Source organism: Streptopelia decaocto (assembly GCF_964273445.1).
Source record: "Streptopelia decaocto genome assembly, chromosome: Z".
Taxonomy (NCBI): Eukaryota; Metazoa; Chordata; class Aves; order Columbiformes; family Columbidae; genus Streptopelia; species Streptopelia decaocto.
Genome location: NC_138657.1, coordinates 48,964,561 through 48,983,205, shown reverse-complemented (window position 1 = coordinate 48,983,205; position 18,645 = coordinate 48,964,561). Strand labels below are relative to the sequence as shown.

General features: G+C 39.5%; 1 protein-coding gene across 1 annotated transcript in view; it reads right to left on the bottom strand.

The window, feature by feature from the left end:
- Positions 1-18,148, bottom strand: part of HSD17B4 (hydroxysteroid 17-beta dehydrogenase 4) — a 63,225-nt gene extending 45,077 nt beyond the window's left edge. The window contains exons 1-11 of the mRNA XM_082074808.1: positions 18,041-18,148; positions 14,956-15,009; positions 10,762-10,869; positions 10,174-10,233; positions 9,154-9,175; positions 8,997-9,043; positions 8,159-8,243; positions 6,146-6,333; positions 4,151-4,242; positions 3,513-3,537; positions 296-424 (exon numbers count right to left, since the gene is read on the bottom strand). Coding sequence (XP_081930934.1) covers positions 296-424; positions 3,513-3,537; positions 4,151-4,242; positions 6,146-6,333; positions 8,159-8,243; positions 8,997-9,043; positions 9,154-9,175; positions 10,174-10,233; positions 10,762-10,869; positions 14,956-15,009; positions 18,041-18,098 — 868 coding nt within the window. The 5' untranslated portion in view covers positions 18,099-18,148. The remainder of the gene's footprint in view (positions 1-295; positions 425-3,512; positions 3,538-4,150; positions 4,243-6,145; positions 6,334-8,158; positions 8,244-8,996; positions 9,044-9,153; positions 9,176-10,173; positions 10,234-10,761; positions 10,870-14,955; positions 15,010-18,040) is intronic.
- Between the last annotated feature and the right edge of the window lie 497 nt (positions 18,149-18,645).

The window sequence follows — 18,645 nt, the reverse complement described above, 5'->3', positions numbered from 1 at the left end:
ACTACCTGTATGTAGGTGCAATGAAGTAAAACACTACCATTAGTCTGGCTGTAATACACAAAATTATGGTGATGTCACTTCCCTAGAAACTCTTAAGAAAACCTGTCTTAATTCCACAGGTAAGAACACAAAATTTTCCTTAAGAAGGTCTGACCATGCTGAAACACTAAATGATTAATGTTACATGTTTGCACTGTGGACTTTTGAAGTACAGTTTCAGCAAATGTCGACAAGAAAGGATTTTCTTGTACTCTTTGCTTATCCAAACTATCCACATTATCAAAATCACCTTTACCTTGGATACTTCCAGGTTTGCTGGCATTTTCGAAGTCACAGACCTTCTCCCACTTGTCTCTCACTGCTTCAGGAGTCATTGGCTGATTCTTTCCTCTGACAATAGCACCCAAAGATCGCTCCCAGCGCACTAATGAGACACATGAGCAAGAGAGTACAAGTAACAAAGAAACATTCAGTTTCACAGTATCACACAGTATCACAGTATGTTTGGGATTGGAAGGGACCTCAAAAGATCATCTAGTCCAATCCCCCTGCTGGAGCAGGAACACCTAGGTGAGGTCGCACAGGAACATGTCCAGGCGGGTTTTGAATGTCTCCAGAGAAGGAGACTCCACAACTTCCCTGGGCAGCCTGTTCCAGTGCTCTGTCACCCTCACTGAGAAGAAGTTTCTTCTCAAATTTAAGTGGAACCTCTTGTGTTCCAGCTTGATCCCATTACCCCTTGTCCTATCATTGTTTGCCACCGAGAAGAGCCTGGCTCCATCCCCATGGCACTCACCCTTTACATATTTATAAACATTAATAAGGTCGCCCCTTAGTCTCCTCTTCTCCAAACTAAAGAGACCCAGCTCCCTCAGCCTTTCTTCATAAGGGAGGTGCTCCACTCCCTTAATCATCTTCGTTGCCCTACGCTGGACCCTCTCCAGCAGTTCCCTGTCCTTCTTGAACTGAGGGGCCCAGAACTGGACACAATATTCCAGATGTGGTCTCACCAGGACAGAGTAGAGGGGAAGGAGGACCTCTCTTGATCTACTAACCACCCCCCTTCTAATACACCCCAGGATGCCATTGGCCTTCCTGGCCACAAGGGCACAGTGCTGGCTCATGGTCATCCTGTTGTCCACCAGGTCCCCCAGGTCCCTTTCCCCTACACTGCTCTCTAATATGTAATCTCCCAACCTATACTGGAACCTGGGGTTGTTCCTGCCCAGATCCAGGACTCTACACTTGCCCTTGTTAAATTTCATAAGGTTATTCCCCGCCCAACTCTCCAGCCTGTCCAGGTCCCGCTGGATGGCAGCACAGCCTTCTGGCGTGTCAGCCACTCCTCCCAGCTTGGTGTCATCAGCAAACTTGCTGATAGTACACTCAATTCCCTCGTCCAAGTCGTTAATGAATATATTGAATAATACTGGCCGCAGCACTGACCCCTGGGGCACTCCACTAGATACTGGCCTCCAACTAGACTCCGCACCATTGACTACCACTCTCTGGCTTCTCTTCCTAAGCCAATTTGCAACCCACCTCACTACTCTATTGTCTAGACCACACCTCCTCAACTTAGCTGTGAGGATGCTGTGGGAGACTGTGTCAAAGGCTTTACTGAAGTCAAGGTAGACCACATCCACCGCTCTGCCATCATCCATCCACCTTGTTACATTCTCATAAAAGGCTATGAGGTTGGTCAAGCATGACCTACCCTTGGTAAAGCCATGCTGACTGCCCCTAATAACCCTCTTATCCTTGATATGCCTTGAGATGGCACCAAGGACAAGCTGTTCCATTACTTTCCCAGGGACAGAGGTGAGGCTGACCGGTCTATAATTACCCGGGTCCTCCTTCTTGCCCTTTTTGAAGACTGGAGTTTCTTTAGATCGTTTTCGTTTAGGCCACGAAGTCAGTGCAAGAAAAGAAAGGTTCTAAGTACTCCAATTTAACTCACCAGTATAACTTGGACTAAAAGGGCTCACTGTTTTTAACTAACATTTAGAGAAGGAACAGCACTGGTTTTAAATTTCAGTAAAGTTACAACAGACTGGCTGCTCTCTGAAAATATTAAACCAGTTTTAGGATTCTGTCCAGTGAAAAATTGTAGCTAGAATGTATCTACTGATATTCTCTTCTGATACGATTTTGGCTACTAATGGTTAGGAATCTTCTGAAAGTCTAGGAAAACTATAGGAAAAATGTGAAAATCACTATGAAAAATGTCAATACCAGTAGCCAGCATCTCCAAATGGTCAGTTACAGTATTTCAATACTGTAACTTGAAAGAAATGGGTACTGCTAATGTGAAATCAGTTCTGGAAGGATAAGGACTTCCTAGATCACAACTAATCCTTAATCTCTCATGTTCAGTTTACTCTTAATCAGCCATAGACAATGAAAAAGGCCATACTGGTACCTCATTAACAACCTGGTTTCATATTGAGGACCTCAACAATAGCCATTATCATGACGAAAAATGGTATTTTCTTCTGATGAGAGAGGACAAGCCACAGGTCTTCAGATGTAGTAAAACTCAACTCCCTTTGGAGAGCAGCAAGAGGTTTTACACTGCTGCCCCAATTTGCTTAATCTCTGCAATATACTACCTGGGAAAAGCCATTCCAGTGCCACTAGAACACTTACAGTTAATCTGAAATGCACAAAATCTTTATCAAGTGGGAAGAAAAAAAAAAAAAACAAAACAAAAAACCAAACCACAACAACAACAACACAACACAACACAAAACATTTTGGAAGAAGGAGGAACTACTTCTTGAATTAATGGCCCTACTTCCAACCCACTTGTGATACTCATGTAGGCTGAAAAGTCCTTGAACAGTTCAGGGAAAGAATGCTGATATTAGGTTCAACATATTTAGGAAAAAAAGCTAAGATATTTCACACACTGAATTAAATTTTTCATCCCATAAACTCTCAGTATTGTCTGCAAGTTTTCTTTACATTTATATTTAAGCCAATCACTGGAGTTACTTGAAGAAAATACTTAGCTAGCATAGCTACTGGTTATTAAGGCAGCTGATGGCCCCAACATGTTAATGCGTACCACTAGTGTTTTTATAGAAGTATTTATAAAGGTGAAAAGCAATTAAAAAGTAGCTTGTTTACCAGCATGTGCTACTTTTATACCATGAAAAACTGAATTCTCAAGAAAAGGCAGCAATGTATACTCAGCACCAAAAATGAAGATTCTTCTAGACTTCAATTATGCCCTTGGGATCCAAGGGTAAAGGTCACTTAGGCAGATTTTCAGTGACTGTTAATCAGCTCAAAGGCATAACAAAGCACGTACTTAATTTACAAGTTTCCCCCATGCATAGTGAAATCTGTGACTTTTACTTAAAATAAGCAGTCTCCTCAGAACCCTAGACTAATCTCTCCCTATACAAAATGTCTTGAGCAGAAGTTAACTGCAAAGATGATTTGCACGCTTTTGTTGTCAATTAAAAAAAAAAAAAACAAACAACAATGCAACATAAAGTACTTACATTTTCCAATCCATCCAGCTCCCACCTGGCAAGAAAAAAAAATTATCAGCTTACCGCATGTTACAAAGCAAAGTTTTGGTAATCTAGGGAAACAAAACTGTATTTCAGAACAAACTCAACGTAATAAAAACTTCTGAACCAATGCTGACTGTATTTAACAGTTTAATGAAGCACTGGAACATAGGCAACATAAAACTCCAAGAACAAGAGAACAGCTTCCATGCAATTTGTAAGATAGCAGTTTGATGACAATACCTATAATGTATTCCACAACTAAGTAATTCATCCTTCCTGCAAGCTGCTTTTGTCATTTGAATGACTTAGAAAACAAAAGCTTCTTTTGAAGTAGTTGCTTTGGTACCTATTAAAACTTACAAAGGGTACAACAATAAGAATTGTAACAATCAGATCAGCAGTATTTTGAGGACACACCAGAATACGACAAGGTTGTTACTGCCTGATGGAAACAGCACAACACGGTCAACATGTCTTCTGTTTGTGCTGAGTATGTAGTATCTCACATAACCTTTTTGCTGAAACTGAATGGTTAAAGCTGGACAGGCTAGAGCAAATGACTGATTTCAGGGAAAAGCAAAGGGAGGGAAGAAGGGGGAAGACAGAGAAAACAAAAAAGTTACCTCAAACAGACTGCCGTTCTCCGCACAGCTCTCGTGGCAAAGCCAAACAACTAGAGGAGCAACATACTCTGGTTTGAAAGCATCAACCAGATCTAGAGCAAATTGGAGGGAGGTATCATGAAATAGAAATACTCTAAGATTTCACCAAGTCATTCTAATTCTAACACTTTCTGATGATCAGCAGAGACCAGGAGAATATAACCAACAGTGTTCTGGCATGAAAAGAAAGGACAAATGAAATGAAACATTTGAAGGTTCATTAAATACAGACAACTCATGAGACACGTGTATGCCTCCAAACCCAGTGACATTGGTTCTCAGCCAGATAGATGAAAGACTGTCTAAATACTGGGAACACCATAACAGGCAGACTGCAAAGGCAGGTACCTTCCTAAATTTCCCCCTGACAGGTAGCCTGAAACTAGGACGAGCCAGCTAGCCATAATCATGACAGAGATGTACCTGAGCAATTGCCCTTTTAATTTGCTAGTCAGTTATAAAGAAAAGACAGTATGAAAAGAATTACAGCTGCTGAATATTTTAGAAACATCCCATTTGGAGATGCTTATGTTTCCAAATGAGATATGGGGAATTACCAGCCCTGCTAAATTTATATATCAATTGTATTTTGGGATTTCCATTGTCATCTGGCAAAAAGATGTAAACTGCATTTAGAGTTCTAGCAAGAACAAAACTAAGTGAGACAAGCTGAACATAGACAACTGTGGCAATGCTAAAGCATAGTTGCTTGCAGACACCTAAAGATGAACAGGAAAGTAACGACTAGGACAAAAAAATAATTTGATAAGACATATGACAACGTTTTTAAAGTTCTGGTGTCCATAGCTTCTAAGAGTATATGAAAACCTGGACAGGATGGAGTTGAGGTAAGAAATAAATTATCAGAACTTTTACTATCTCACAGGGAGACCAAAGGACCTCACCCATTTTAAAATTACTCAGAAAGAAAATCAGGGGGTGGTTTTATCACTCTGTGTAAATATCTTCAGGAAATTTCAGCTACTGAGCAACACTTTACACTTCAGGAACTGACAGGTGCAAGCTTAATGCATTTTACTCTCCTGTGAGCAATAAATCCCTGGAACCTGGAACGTATAGAGGTGCTAGATTTCCTGATCACTTGGACTACTTAGACCTAAGGCACAGTACTTTACACGGAACTTATTAATCAAACAAAATCATGCATTCAATCCATGCATAACTGTATAAAATATATTACTTTTCAATATCTTGTCTATCAGTTTGAAAATGTAATGATTCCCCTGGCTTTGAATTCTGTTATCACTAGGGAAAAGAGGAGCAGGAGGGAAATTAAATAGGCTGATTCTATAAGGCTTTCCTTTCACAGACTTTTTTTTTTTTCCCAATTCTTTTTGCTTTATCTGGTCATTTGCCAAAGTAATTAGTCACTCTGTTTATCCTAAATTTACACTTTACACACAGCTGTCTCCTACACTGCTCTTTATACTGACCTCCCAATGCAGTGCTCTGTCAAAACCTGCTAAAGAATTTCAAGACTAACTACTGTGCAATAAAGAAAAGCACAACGTATTAGGCAGTTCAGTTCATTATAATCTTCCACTGATCATGGGACAAAGTACAAATAGTGTGATGTGCAAAAAAAATGGTATTTTGCAATTAGATAGTATTATAACAAGTGTGAACACCTTATGCATATACTTGACTCCACATCTGATGAAACAAACAAGCTTTTCCACTACCCTAGGAAGATCTTGGAAGAGACTACAATCAAAGAGCTTTGCCACATAAAATGGCTTCTGTGAATTACAAAAATTGCTTCTTATTCTTGTTGCAGAATTTCTTACAATAAAACAAGTAAGTTGACAGTTCAGAGACAAAAAGACAGCAGGAGTAATGAATGAGCAGCGTCTGAAGTGTAAAGGATATGCATTTTCTAAGAGATAAGAAAGTTCACTAAAAAATATCAGTACATGTGGACCTTAAAAGATTCACCTTGTGGCATGACAGTCTGGGTCAGTCTGGATCCAGCAGTGGGTGCAATTGTGTTGCAGTGGATGTTATACTTCCGGCCTTCAATTGCAATTGTGTTTGAAAGACCCAAAAGGCCAAGTTTTGCAGCACTGTAGTTTGCCTGACCAAAGTTTCCATATATTCCAGCAGCTGAGGAAGTCATAATTATTCTTAGGGGAGAGAAAAAACAAACAAACAAACCCAACAAATTTTATTATTTCTTCAAGTTGTTTATTTCTACCCAACAGCATCTTCCAGCTTTGGCATTATTATTCTCCATATTGCACAAAACTCTAGTATGCAAGTAAGAAAACATTATTTGTTGTTTTTGCTAAAAAACAGATGCCTTTTTTGTGTTTGACTGATAGAAAACATCTGACAAATCGTGAAGCATTGTCATAGTTGCAGAAAACTAACAAAAGTTGTGAGCCTTTTTGATTTATACTACAAAACTAGAACTGACATTTTGTAATAACAGTGTACAGTATAGAGAAAAGTGTGTGCATGTTCTAATGGCACTTTAAGTAGCGTTATTCTTATAACTAACGGCTTCAGTGGTCAGAAGAAAATTATTTTATTCAAAATTACTTTACCTTAATATCTATCTGGTAATATGTGAAAACGCACTCTTACAGAGTTCACTTTCAAAGAATCCTAATGCGTGTTAGGCACATAAAGGAAGAAGATATCAAAGTATTTCCCTTTGCTGTCCCTTAACGCTACTGCTGTGAGATGACTGCTCACAAGAAAGTTCTAAAACCACTGCAGTTCATAGCTGGTTTGATGAAAGAAAACATTGTGCTCCGTGTCTTCTCATAAACTGGAATTCAAAAGGAAAGGGTCTACACCCTCACTTTTAGAAGATGACTTACCAGGATCTGTTCCAATCTACTGTAAATGCACTGCATAGCTGGGATCAAAATCTATTTCATTTTTATTATTATTTGACTCACAGACAATAATCCACAGTTTTTAATCTAAATAGAGAGATGTGTTAAAAGTACTGACTCAACATGATCAAGATGAAAAAAGCTGCAAAACCTACACAAAGCAGGTATTTTGCAGATGGCACAAACCTATACATAAATTGCAGAAGCACTCACTACCATTGTTACCTGAGCAATTACGGAAAAGGAGCCAAGGGAAGCATTTTCCTAAATGGATGTAACTCCTAGACTTTAGCCATGTATTCTGCCTGCTGATCTCTTCCCTTATCCTTACAGTTTAGTTACTTGGATGAGAATGAATGTCAGTTTGGTCACAGAAAGACAAAGCAGCTCACACAGCTTTCAACATGTGGGTATGGTTGTTAAGATTAGTACAATCATGTCAGTGTTTTGGTAAGGAAAAAACAACAAAAGACAAGAAATGTAAAGGTTTGAATTCACTGCACTCTTTTAGTTAACAGTAACACATACCAAAATAGATTAGAACACTCCGATGGCTTCTGAGACAAGTACATTTGTCCAAAGTGGAAAATAAATAAATAAATATAGTAAAAATATATTAAAAAAAAAAAAAACCCACAAAACAAAACCAAACAAAAAAATGCAAAAAACCTCAAACAAAATCAACAACCAAAACAAAAAAAAACAAGACCCACAAGCAGAACTGCATGTACTTGTCCTTTCAATAAGAAAGAGCAGGAGAATAAGCCTTCGGACTTGCAGTAACATACATGTAGCAAACATTTCTGAACAGTCCTCATGAAAAGATATGGTATTTCTACAACTCTACAGCGCCTGTCTCAGATACTTGCATCGACATGGAAAAATCCTTTAAACATTTGGCTGGAGACGCACAGAGTGGGACAGAACTGAAACAATAATGGCTTACACATTTAAACTGTTTTGTTTTGGTTTTTTTCCTCATTGCAGGGATAGTTAAAGAAAAGGACACAAAACTCCTCCTCCACTGTCAGGGCATGCATCAGTCTGCTATAGCCTACTGAAAAAAGCACCACCAAAAAAAAATTAAAAAAAAATAAATTTTTACCTGCCAAATTTCTGATTTTTCATATGATTCCATGCAGCTCGAGTGACCAGGAATGACCCCCTCAAATGAATTTTATGAATTATATCTAGGAACAAATTAATGGCAGTTTAATAATTCCAGGATTTCATCTCCCAACTTGAAATACAACATCTTTTCTTCAAGAGAAAAACTCCACTCCCTGCACACTCTCAAACTGTTACTAAAAAAGTGGTGGGCATTTTATTTTCTTTTTTATTTTCATTTTTAAATGCCTGCCTGAACATACACTGATCATTTTTTCTGCCTCTTGGATGAGGCTCTCCTCTATAGAACTCACAAGCATTCAAACTTCCTGTGCTTAAGCACAGTCAAACAAGGACTACAGAAGCCAGATCTTCTTTGCAGAAGTTTGCTCAACTGACCTATCACCACCTACCATCTCACTGAAGGTTGCCCCTGTTCTTCTGTCCCTTGGCACATCAGCTTTCTGTTGTTAGTTCTTGGTCATTTTTTATCCTGTTTAGCATTCAGCCAGGCAGTACTGGCACTAGGAACATGTTCTGCTGACAAAAACTATCATGTGTGTTTCATACACCTCTTTTTTTGTATTCCACTCAGCAAGGAGGAGTTGCAGCTAGAGGCTTCCTTCTCCTCTGGAACTACATACACCTACCATGCATTGCAGCACAGATCTGGTTTGCAAGCTGAACCCAAGGCAGCTGAACACAAGCTTTCAGGGCAAAAGGTAATTCTTTGATCTGGCAGACAGCCTTCCTCACCTCTTCTTCTCTGTACTAATGGAAGGGATGTACCTTTCATCTTTCACACAGAAAGTACATTTTAAAGTTTATCTACTCACCCCAATCTTCATCACTTATCCGAACAAATGAACGGTCTCTTAGGATCCTAAAATGTGTCATCAGAACAAAACAAAAGAAACAAAAAAAAGATGAACAGTTGTTTACACAAAGTGACAGCCCCCAATCAAACATGAAAAAACTTTCAGGTGTACTCACCCAGCATTGTTTATAACAATATCTGCAAAAAACAGAAAATAAACTAAGTGAATACATTGATAAAATACAAGTTTGTTCCTATTTTTCTCCCATTTCTAAAAGTATATATGGACAACCAGAACACTGCACACATACATCATGTTACTATATTATAGCACCTTGTCCTGAATAGTGGAACTCTATCATTGGACAATAATTAAGACAAGACAAAATACTTTGGTACAGGCAAGTCTCAGCCTGCCAATGAAAAGCAAAAAGCCTGGCAGAGACATGCAGCTGAGAAGCACTGGCTACCTGGGAACATAACACCTGCAGGATGCAGCCATCCTGCACAGTTTTGCAGTTTGCTTTGAATTCCAGAGTGCTCCCAATTATGCCACTAACTTTGTTGCAGTAAGACCAAATGAACCGCAGAGTCATAGAGGCACTGAAGCAACCTGAATCAACAATTTTGTTGTGAAATATTTTACTCCTTTGGGCTTTGATCATGTGTACTTTTAGCCATTTAACCCTGAGTTAAAATCACATAAACTTCACAACCAACAGCGGCAATCATATAGCAAAAAGGAACATTATTTGTTGGATAGAATACCTCAAGCTTTTTTATTTGATTTGTGTTAAAGCATTTTGATCTTGGAGCAAGAGCTTCCAAAACATGACAGAGCATCTCTGACTCTTCAGCAACATTATTTATCCTAATTTTATGCAGCTAGTTATAAACCTTTATGAACTCTGCACTTTGAGACAGAAATTGTCAACCATTACTAAAGTACTAAAATTCTGAAGGGCAGGAAAACAAGAATACTGAGCTTTAAATTTATACTAAAAGGTACGAAAAAGGCAGAAAAGTTGCCCATTCAGACTTCTGGAAAGCCCATGATTTAGGTTTCACTGACTAAATGCATGAAGGGTTGGTGAGTTCTACTGTTGCCACACTGTGCTTCATGTACTTGTTGTTGATTGCTCTGTTTTTAATGGCTCTGCACTTGTAACAAAGGTACAACAATTAAGCAACTGTACCTATCCTCCCAAAAGCCTCAAGTGCTGTCTTCACAAGTTTTTCGCCATCTTCCACTGAATCTATAAGAAAAAAGTAGAAAATTTGAATTAAAACGAACTGGATACACTGCACTTCCAGGATATTGAATGCAAATTTAATGGAGATAACAAAAATTAATTGCATACAATCCCAATACAAAATAAATTCAGATTCAGCCACTAGTTGCATGTGGCCTAAAGCAAAACCCACACAGTAAGTCTAAATGGCATAATGTTTGTCAGTGCAAGAAAAACGAGAAGCAAAACAAGTAAGAATCATCCATTCCCATTTTGTCTCTGACAACTGCAGATGGACAGTTTCTCTGTATCTCGATATTAGGAAAGCATATGAAAGAAAAGCACATTACTATATAAGTATTAATTAAAAATATTTTATGTACTTGTTTTCAGCATCTCTGCCTCCATATTCCACATTATATTCCACCTATTCAATTTATATGGTAGTGGCAAGCTGGCAGTAGTCCTTTATTAAGCATTGTCAACTTCTCATTCCACGGGTCCACTATTCCTACAGATAAAGCATTAAACTAGTCTGGAAAAAGAACATACCATAATTGGGTACTGCTTTCCCTCCTTTTGCTCTGATTTCATTGACAACTTTGTCAGCAGCTGAGGAGCTCTTGCCATATCCCTTGAAATCGCCTCCAAGATCATTCACTGTGCATCAAAAAGAAATGGATTTTTCGTTGTTAACACTCAGACTTCATTGTCTCTCCTTTTCTCATTATCACACTGGAAGTTGTAAGGAGTATTAATAAAACCTGCTGCATCTGACTCCTGATGAGTATCTCAGATAATTAGAGAACAGTAGGTCACATTATTATTTTTTCAAAGAGTAGCATAACATAAAGTATCAATTTTTAAAACAACACAGGAAACAACTTTTTTTTTTCTCTCTCCACTATGCATTCAATTTGCTTGCCCTTCCCAGGCTACCTCTCTAACCATGTTATTGTAGTTCAGAGATTGAGAACAAAATTACATAGCAGTCACAGGTGACTGATTTTGGTCTGTTGTCAAACTGCTATAGCTGCTGCATGAACACTAAAGAAGACTGGGAATACTTTGTTCCTGTTTAACAGAGTAGCTAAAATCTTACTAGTAACCTTAACCATGGAACAGAGGAAGTGGTCTCGACAGTGGGAGAAGAGTTGCTCTGGAGCTTCAGATCCTCCTCCTGCAGGATAAGAGGCCGACCTGACAGAGTGGCTTTGTTTTCAGGCTGTTTTCTGTACTGGGACATGCATCATTAATGGTAGCTCCAGTGTGTCATCACCACAGTTTGCCGCATTGCTGTATTTGCACGTCCCACAGTTTCATAAAATTCATCACAAGAACACCCCCCTCCCCCCCCCCAAAAAAAAGCATACACACATTACATCTGGACAAAGAATTTTTAAAAACTGTAAGATGTTTAAATGGGTGCAAAATGAAATTGTAAGAAAATCTGAATTTACTGTGGATTTACATGCAATATTGCTATTTGCTAAATAGTCTTCTGCTAAGTTGAACTTCAGCTTTGTGCCTTCTAACTTTCATAAAGTCCTCAAGAAGCCAGCCATAGAGAAATCCACAAAATACTCAAGATATTCTTGCTGGTCTTGATGCTAAACAGTATGCTGAACAGTATGCTGTATCACCACATAAGGAAATAAACACATATTGTGCTCCCCCTCCCTCCCGCCTTTTTTTTTAACTCTCCACGTAAAGAGGAACATAGCTTGCAGAACACATGACAACACCATTCTCTATTACTCAGATCAAGAAAGTCTCAGCTGGAATCCTCTATTCAACTTTGTATGCAGCACTTCAAGAGAAATGTCGGAACACTGCAGAAAATTCAAATGAGTAAATGAAAATGCCAAAGCCTAGATAAAGTGAGCCATGTAAATAATAGACAAAGAAAAGCCAATAACAAATCAAATCAGACCCAAAAACTGCCTAGCCTAAAGCAGGAAGAATTACAACAGAACATTACGATATGCTCAAGTACACTAACACACTGATGCAAAAAACAGAAGAAACAAAATCTCCAGGTTAAATAGATCAATATCTAAAAGTTCAAACATGCAGCTAGAACAATTCAGGTGAGGCATTAGGGAAAATTGCCAAGTAGAACAAGTAACAAGGGCAGACTGCTCAGTCTGCAACAAAGGTCTTTAACACGACACTAAAAGAAAACAAGTCAGGAACAGCACTAGGATTTCTAGTCTGTCCTGGAAAAGAAGAGTGAACTATTTTGTGGTAAACATTTTAACAAGATTAACTGAATGTTTTTGTATAGACATTACAACTCTTTGCAGAAGACGTGCTTATATATGTTTATCCTTCACTTCAACAGTAATTTGCTGACAAAAGCTTAATTAAGCATTTGGGAAAATTTCCAGAGGCGGCAAAGCACCTAAGGCTGAGAGCAGGCACTAACATGGTTGAAGCAAGAATGAGTACACAAGAAAGAACAGAGTTACCCTAGGCTTTGGAAATTATAAAATAACTCCAAAAGTCTGATAGTTAAAAACAAACAAGCAAAAACTGATAAGCAACATTATTTTAACCTCAAGCTTTACACCATATAATTTCCAGTTGAAAATGTTCAATATGCTCAATAGAAAAGAGCCAGAAAAAATCTGTAGCAGTTGCAACGGAGTACAGTTACAGTCTGAACCATAGAGAAGAATTCCTCGAAGACTATGAATGCATTATAAGCAGAAGTGCAGAGCAGCAGAAGCAAATATGTAGAATGAAATGGTGCTGACAACATGACAACTACAGTAGGTTTTGTTTGTTTGTTTGTTTATATAAACGAGCTCATTTCTTGCTTTAGTTTGGTACCACAAATGAAACACTCATTTGGAACAATTGAGGTGCACTGGTAAATTGCATCTTCCAGTTTGGTTTTCAAAGGAATTCCACTCATGCACTTCAATACCATCCCACAATGCAAACAAAAATACAAATAGATACAAATCAGGAGAGATGTTTCAAAAGCATGACTCTAATCTAAACTGAAACAGCAACACAGAAGAGCCCCCCTCAGGTAGGCTAAAAAGGAAGAAACAGTAAGGTCTCGACATAATACTGGCTGCAAGACAAAAACAATCCAGTCCCTTCCTCCTGCTTTTAACTTTTCCTGATGTGAAGCACACAAGAGATGAAGTGCGACAAAAAGGTGGCAGCAGGCAGCCTTCGGGTGACAAGGGAGATTTCCACTTAGGTCAAACTGGTCAGTCTAACCACACCGACAGCAACTCAACTCACTAGAAGGCTGTACATTGAGATGAGGGTGTGGACAGAAAAAGCTCCTATGCTGGGATTCACTGGTATTCCTCCAAGTAGAACATTGGATCACTGTTATTACACAATATGCCTTCATTTCCATAACTTAAAAAAAAAAAAAAAAAAGGGAAATTGTTTTAAGTAAACAAGATATGAGTCTCATATCTGTTTTAATTTAAAAAATTCAAATCCTTACACAAGTAAGTTCTCAATTCTTTGAAGTCAGAATCATAAGAGAATAAGAGTAAGGAAAATAAATACAAGCATATAGAGGTAAATGCAAAGCACTACTATAGGAAGTGGTGAAGTGAGGTGCAGTTACCTAAAGAAAACAAGAAGTTTCCCTTACAGACAGGTAATTCTAAACTTATTGATTTAGCTATTGTGTAATACAGCCATGAGTTAAAGGAGTATTAGCTATGATCAGGCAATGTAATATATTTTCTTTCAGATTGTTCTGGAAAGTCAGAACACCACTAGCTACACAGAATCAATACAATTTGGGCTGCTTTAGTAACACAACTTTTGTTAAATAAGAACTTGAGATGAAGTATTAATGTTCCTAGTAAATAAGGTAAATATCAAAGGTGGCAACTACCAGAAAAAAAAACTAGTTTTTTTTTTAAGTTGTCTACACACAGACACCTCACATTTAGTCAATAAAGTAAAGCCAAACAATTTTAATTAAATTTTGTAGACTAAGATTGGAATTTTTATAGAAAAAAAAGCTATTAAAAAAATAAATCAGTGAGCAAGTTATTGTCCATAATCTGTTTAAACCTTTAACCTTGAACTCATCAGTTTGCAGAAATTAATTCAGAGGAGGACAAATGTGACAACTGCCAGAGAGTGCCCAAGAATATAACTTAACCTTCGGAATCAGCTTGTGATACAGCATTTTGCACAACTACATATTTCCTGAAGAAGGTTCAACCAAATGATTACAAAACTACCACAAATCCTTTACTAAGAGCTATTTGGCATTGTCATTGAGATCAGATGGCTCTTCTGTGTGATGTGCTGCAGAAAGCAGTAATGCACGTTCAGCACGTTCTGTGTTTCCTGAGCACTACTTCTACCATGTTAGTTTCCTGGTAGAATGTACTAGAAGATACATATTCACATTTTGAAACAGTCATATTAGAAGTTTCTGAACAGTATTCACCCGAGGCAACAACCTCACTGGCCACAACTCACAGTAAAGACTGGTGTACATGGATCAAAGTCAAGTCCATGAAACAATCTGATTCAAACTGGCTTTTCAGCAAAGATAAGGCTTTGGACAAAGGTGGCAACTTGCTTCATAAGAAAATAAAGCTGAGAAGCAAAATTTAAATAGCAAAAGATAAGACAGAAAACCATTAAATAACAAAGGTTACTGTCAAAAAGGGCATGGACTGTTGAATGGGAGCCACATGAAAAGGCAAAGGTTATTGTCTAGATTAAGTTAGTTAGCATTAAACTTACCAACTACTGAAGCTCCTCTTTCCGCAAAAGCCAGAGCATATGCTCTGCCCAAACCTAGTTAAAAAAAATAGAAGTAAAAAAAAAGAGTCAATTTATCTCCTGGATCACAATTCAGAGAAAAAGCTACACAAAAATGAATTCCATGAAAAAAAATGCACCAAATCAACACAAACATCTCTAAGTTTCAAAGTAAAACTCTATTTCCCCCAGCAGTTAAAAATTTCATATAAGTTCAAAACATAAAAGTAAACATAAATTGTAGACAAGCCTCCAGTCAGGAGGGAAAAAGTAATATTCCCACACTTACTCTTTGGTATTGCACTCAACAGAACCATCACAGAAAGCTGTCTGCTGCTGAGTTTGTGCTTGTGATAGAAAAACACATTTGCAAGGCAAAAAGTTTAATGTCTTGGTGTCTTTCAAGTTAATTAATTACATTCTAAGTGAATAAGATACTTCCCCGGTTAAAGTCAGTTTTTAAGATTTAAAGAAGAAACTGAACAAGATTTAACTGTAACTGAAGATGTACTGACAAAATCCCTCCTATTACTTGCATGTAAAAGAACCACTTAATATCACAGCTAACCAGATGCACTCATAGTTTACTTATCATAACAAGACTGTCACTTTTGCCTCACATACAAATGCTAGACTACAGCACCTGTACTCTAGCTTGCATTCTAGGTGTGCTATACAATAATTATTTGTTATAATAGATGATTTGCAGAGATACTATCCACTGTACCCATCAAAAGTTATTGAAATCAATTACCACAATCTTATTTTTCCATTCCAAAAGAAACTGAGATTTGAACCATAAAAAGATCATCGAAGTTGGAAAAAAATTCTCAGAGTGAAACAGTGTCTCTTTGCCTCTCACCAAAACATTCAAAGCTAGCTCTCAAAATCAAAAGTGAAAAAAAAATCAGAACTGTTTAGACTATTATTAAACTCACTAATCTCACACCAACAAATCAGAATTTTCCTTAAGACTCCTATGAGCGTCTGCAGTGGTATCACATGCAAGGTGCATTTACATCCACAGTCTGACATAACCAGAGTCCAAGAAAACTTTCTGTGTTTTGTTTTGAGAAGCCACATAACTGAGAAGTGCACAAACACCAGGCCATGTTGTATGTGCTGTTATTCTCAAGTGACAAGCAAAGACTAAATGCTTAAGAATCAAAACTAATCTTAAAATAAATAAATACATAAATAAACAAACAAACAGAATTAGCTTGTATTGCATAAACAGTGAAAGTACTGCATGACAGGCAGGAACAATACTTCATAAAGGATTTGCCCAACCTGATAAAGAAACTGCTGTATTTTTAGATGCCTGTGTACGTGAGAACAGGTCTCACTTTAAAACAAATTAGGAATCCAGATGTTTAAGATAAATTCTCAGCTCTGATCCAATTAAAAAAATCAAAGCTGACAAACAATGCTATTAGCAGTACAGTCTAACTACAGTGCTGTAAACTAAATAAAAGAAAAACAAGAATTACTCTGAAGTTAACAGGGCTTCCCTTTATTTTGGCTTAAATTTAATCAACCACTTATAAAAAAATCATGAAAGAACACATCCAATGACAGTTTTCATTGTTAACAAACCATTTTCAAGCAGCCTAATTCCAGAAGTACAAAGGGCACTGTACTTTTGTCCATGCAGTACTTTTTAGGAGTTTTGTTATTGCTGAAGTGTCTTTATTGTGTTCAGTGAGATTTGTTATATAGAGAGAAGCACATAGATGTAGGTCTGGTAAAAGCTGAAAAGCACCATACAAAGATCTGGCCCCAGTTACTCTCAGGTTTGTTGCCTTCAGCTGATATGAGTGGACTGTTCAGTACTTTCCACAAAATCTCATATTCTTGGCCCCTCTCTGCAAGACATTACATAATCTAGCCCCCCAATATGACTCCTCTGACTACATGCAGCTCCACAAAAAAGAGCAAAACTTTACTGTGGAGAGGTAGCATCTTAGAAGATGGCAGAACAACCTGCTTTATCAGCTCATCACAACAAACTTTGCCTCTCTCTTGTCCACACTCACAGCTCACATCTTCGCTAGATGTACCAAAGTAGGCAAAGGTCAACGCATGCATTCAGAGGAAGAAGAAAAAAAAAAAAAAAAAAAAAAAAAAGCAAACACCAACACCCCACAACAAACAATCAATCAATCCCACATCACAACAACAAACACAAAAACATTTCCTGGCACAACCAAGCATTCCACTGCAGAACCACCTCCCCTGGGGAGGCCAGGCCCGTGGCCCAGCAAGAGCACAGGCCAACCCTTTTGCTGAAGAATTTCTCCCCACCCGTCCACCTCCCTGCTCCCCTCTCCCCTGTGACTTCAGGCTGCCTCCCAGAAGGGGGTCAGGGAAGGCAGCAGCGGGTCAGAGGCTGCTTTCTGCAGCATCGCTAGTACACGCCAAGCCACGGCTGGAGCAAGACTGTGCCAGACCACATAGGTTACAAGCGTCCATTGCTAGGTCCAAGGCAAAACTGGAAGGAATTAGTACAACAAAACAGTACACGGTGCAGGACATGCATTACTGTCTGGTTTGAAGTGGTGTGACCCTTCCGCTGTATTTAAAGCAAAGAAAGCACGCATCTGGAGGCTGTACTAACGTGCTAACTTTCAGGGGCACCCGGGCTCAAATCAAACTGCAGTGGCTCCACAGCCCTGCAAGAAACACAGCAACAACCCCTGCGCAACCTCGGCGCTGTCGCGGTGGCCCTGACGGGCGGAGCCGGCACCTGACAGGGACGCCCCGGGCCCGGCCTCCGCCGGCGTGCTGACCCCTCTACCCGCCGCAACACCTATCTGTGCTGCCGGAGAAAAGAAAAAAAAAAAAAAGGAAAAAAAAAAAGGAAAAAAAGTTTTTAACGAAATAAGCTCTCACGGATGTCCTCGGCTGCCACCGGAGGGCATTGGGGCACCTGTCAGGGCCGCGGGCAGCGGCGGCTGCCAAGTGCCCGCCTCGCCCGGCCTCCCGCGGGAAACCCCGCCACGGGCGCAGCCGCCTCCTGCGCAGAAGTAAATCCCCGCTACACCGCACCCGGGACGGGGCTGCTCACCTCCTCCGGCGCCGGTCACCAGCACCACCCGCCCGTCGAACCTCAGCTGCCCCGCCATAGCACTCCGCTACCCTGCGCCCGACTGCGCGACCGCGACCGCCCCCGCTGGCAGGAAGGGGCAGGAAGGGGGGCACATCGCGCATGCGCGGCCTGAGCCCGCCGCCCTGTGGGAAATGTAGTCCCGCCCGCAATGCTGGTGCCCGCGGCGCCGAGCTGACGGAAGGAAGGCGCCGCGGGGCGGGGGAAGGCGGCTGTTTTTGGGCTTCAGCCCCGCCTCCCCATTGTGTTTCTGTACCTTTACAGGCACGGTGAGCTGCTTGTGAAATAACAGGGCTTTGAACAGGCTAGCTTGTCAGTCCTGCTGTGCGGCAGGCACATCTTCACAGGTGCCAACAGAAGCCGCAGCAGGGCAGGGTGGATTTCAAGATCAGGTTGCCTGAATGTTGACATCGTGCCTCTATTTAATCATTATGTGGTGAGGGAGTGATTTAGGGTTCTGTTTACTGCAGAACAATGTTTAGATTTCTCAAAGAAAAGTGTGACTTAAAAGAGTTTGGTGGCAGGTTCACTCTGTTATTTCCTGCATGGGGGAAATCAGCCAAGCC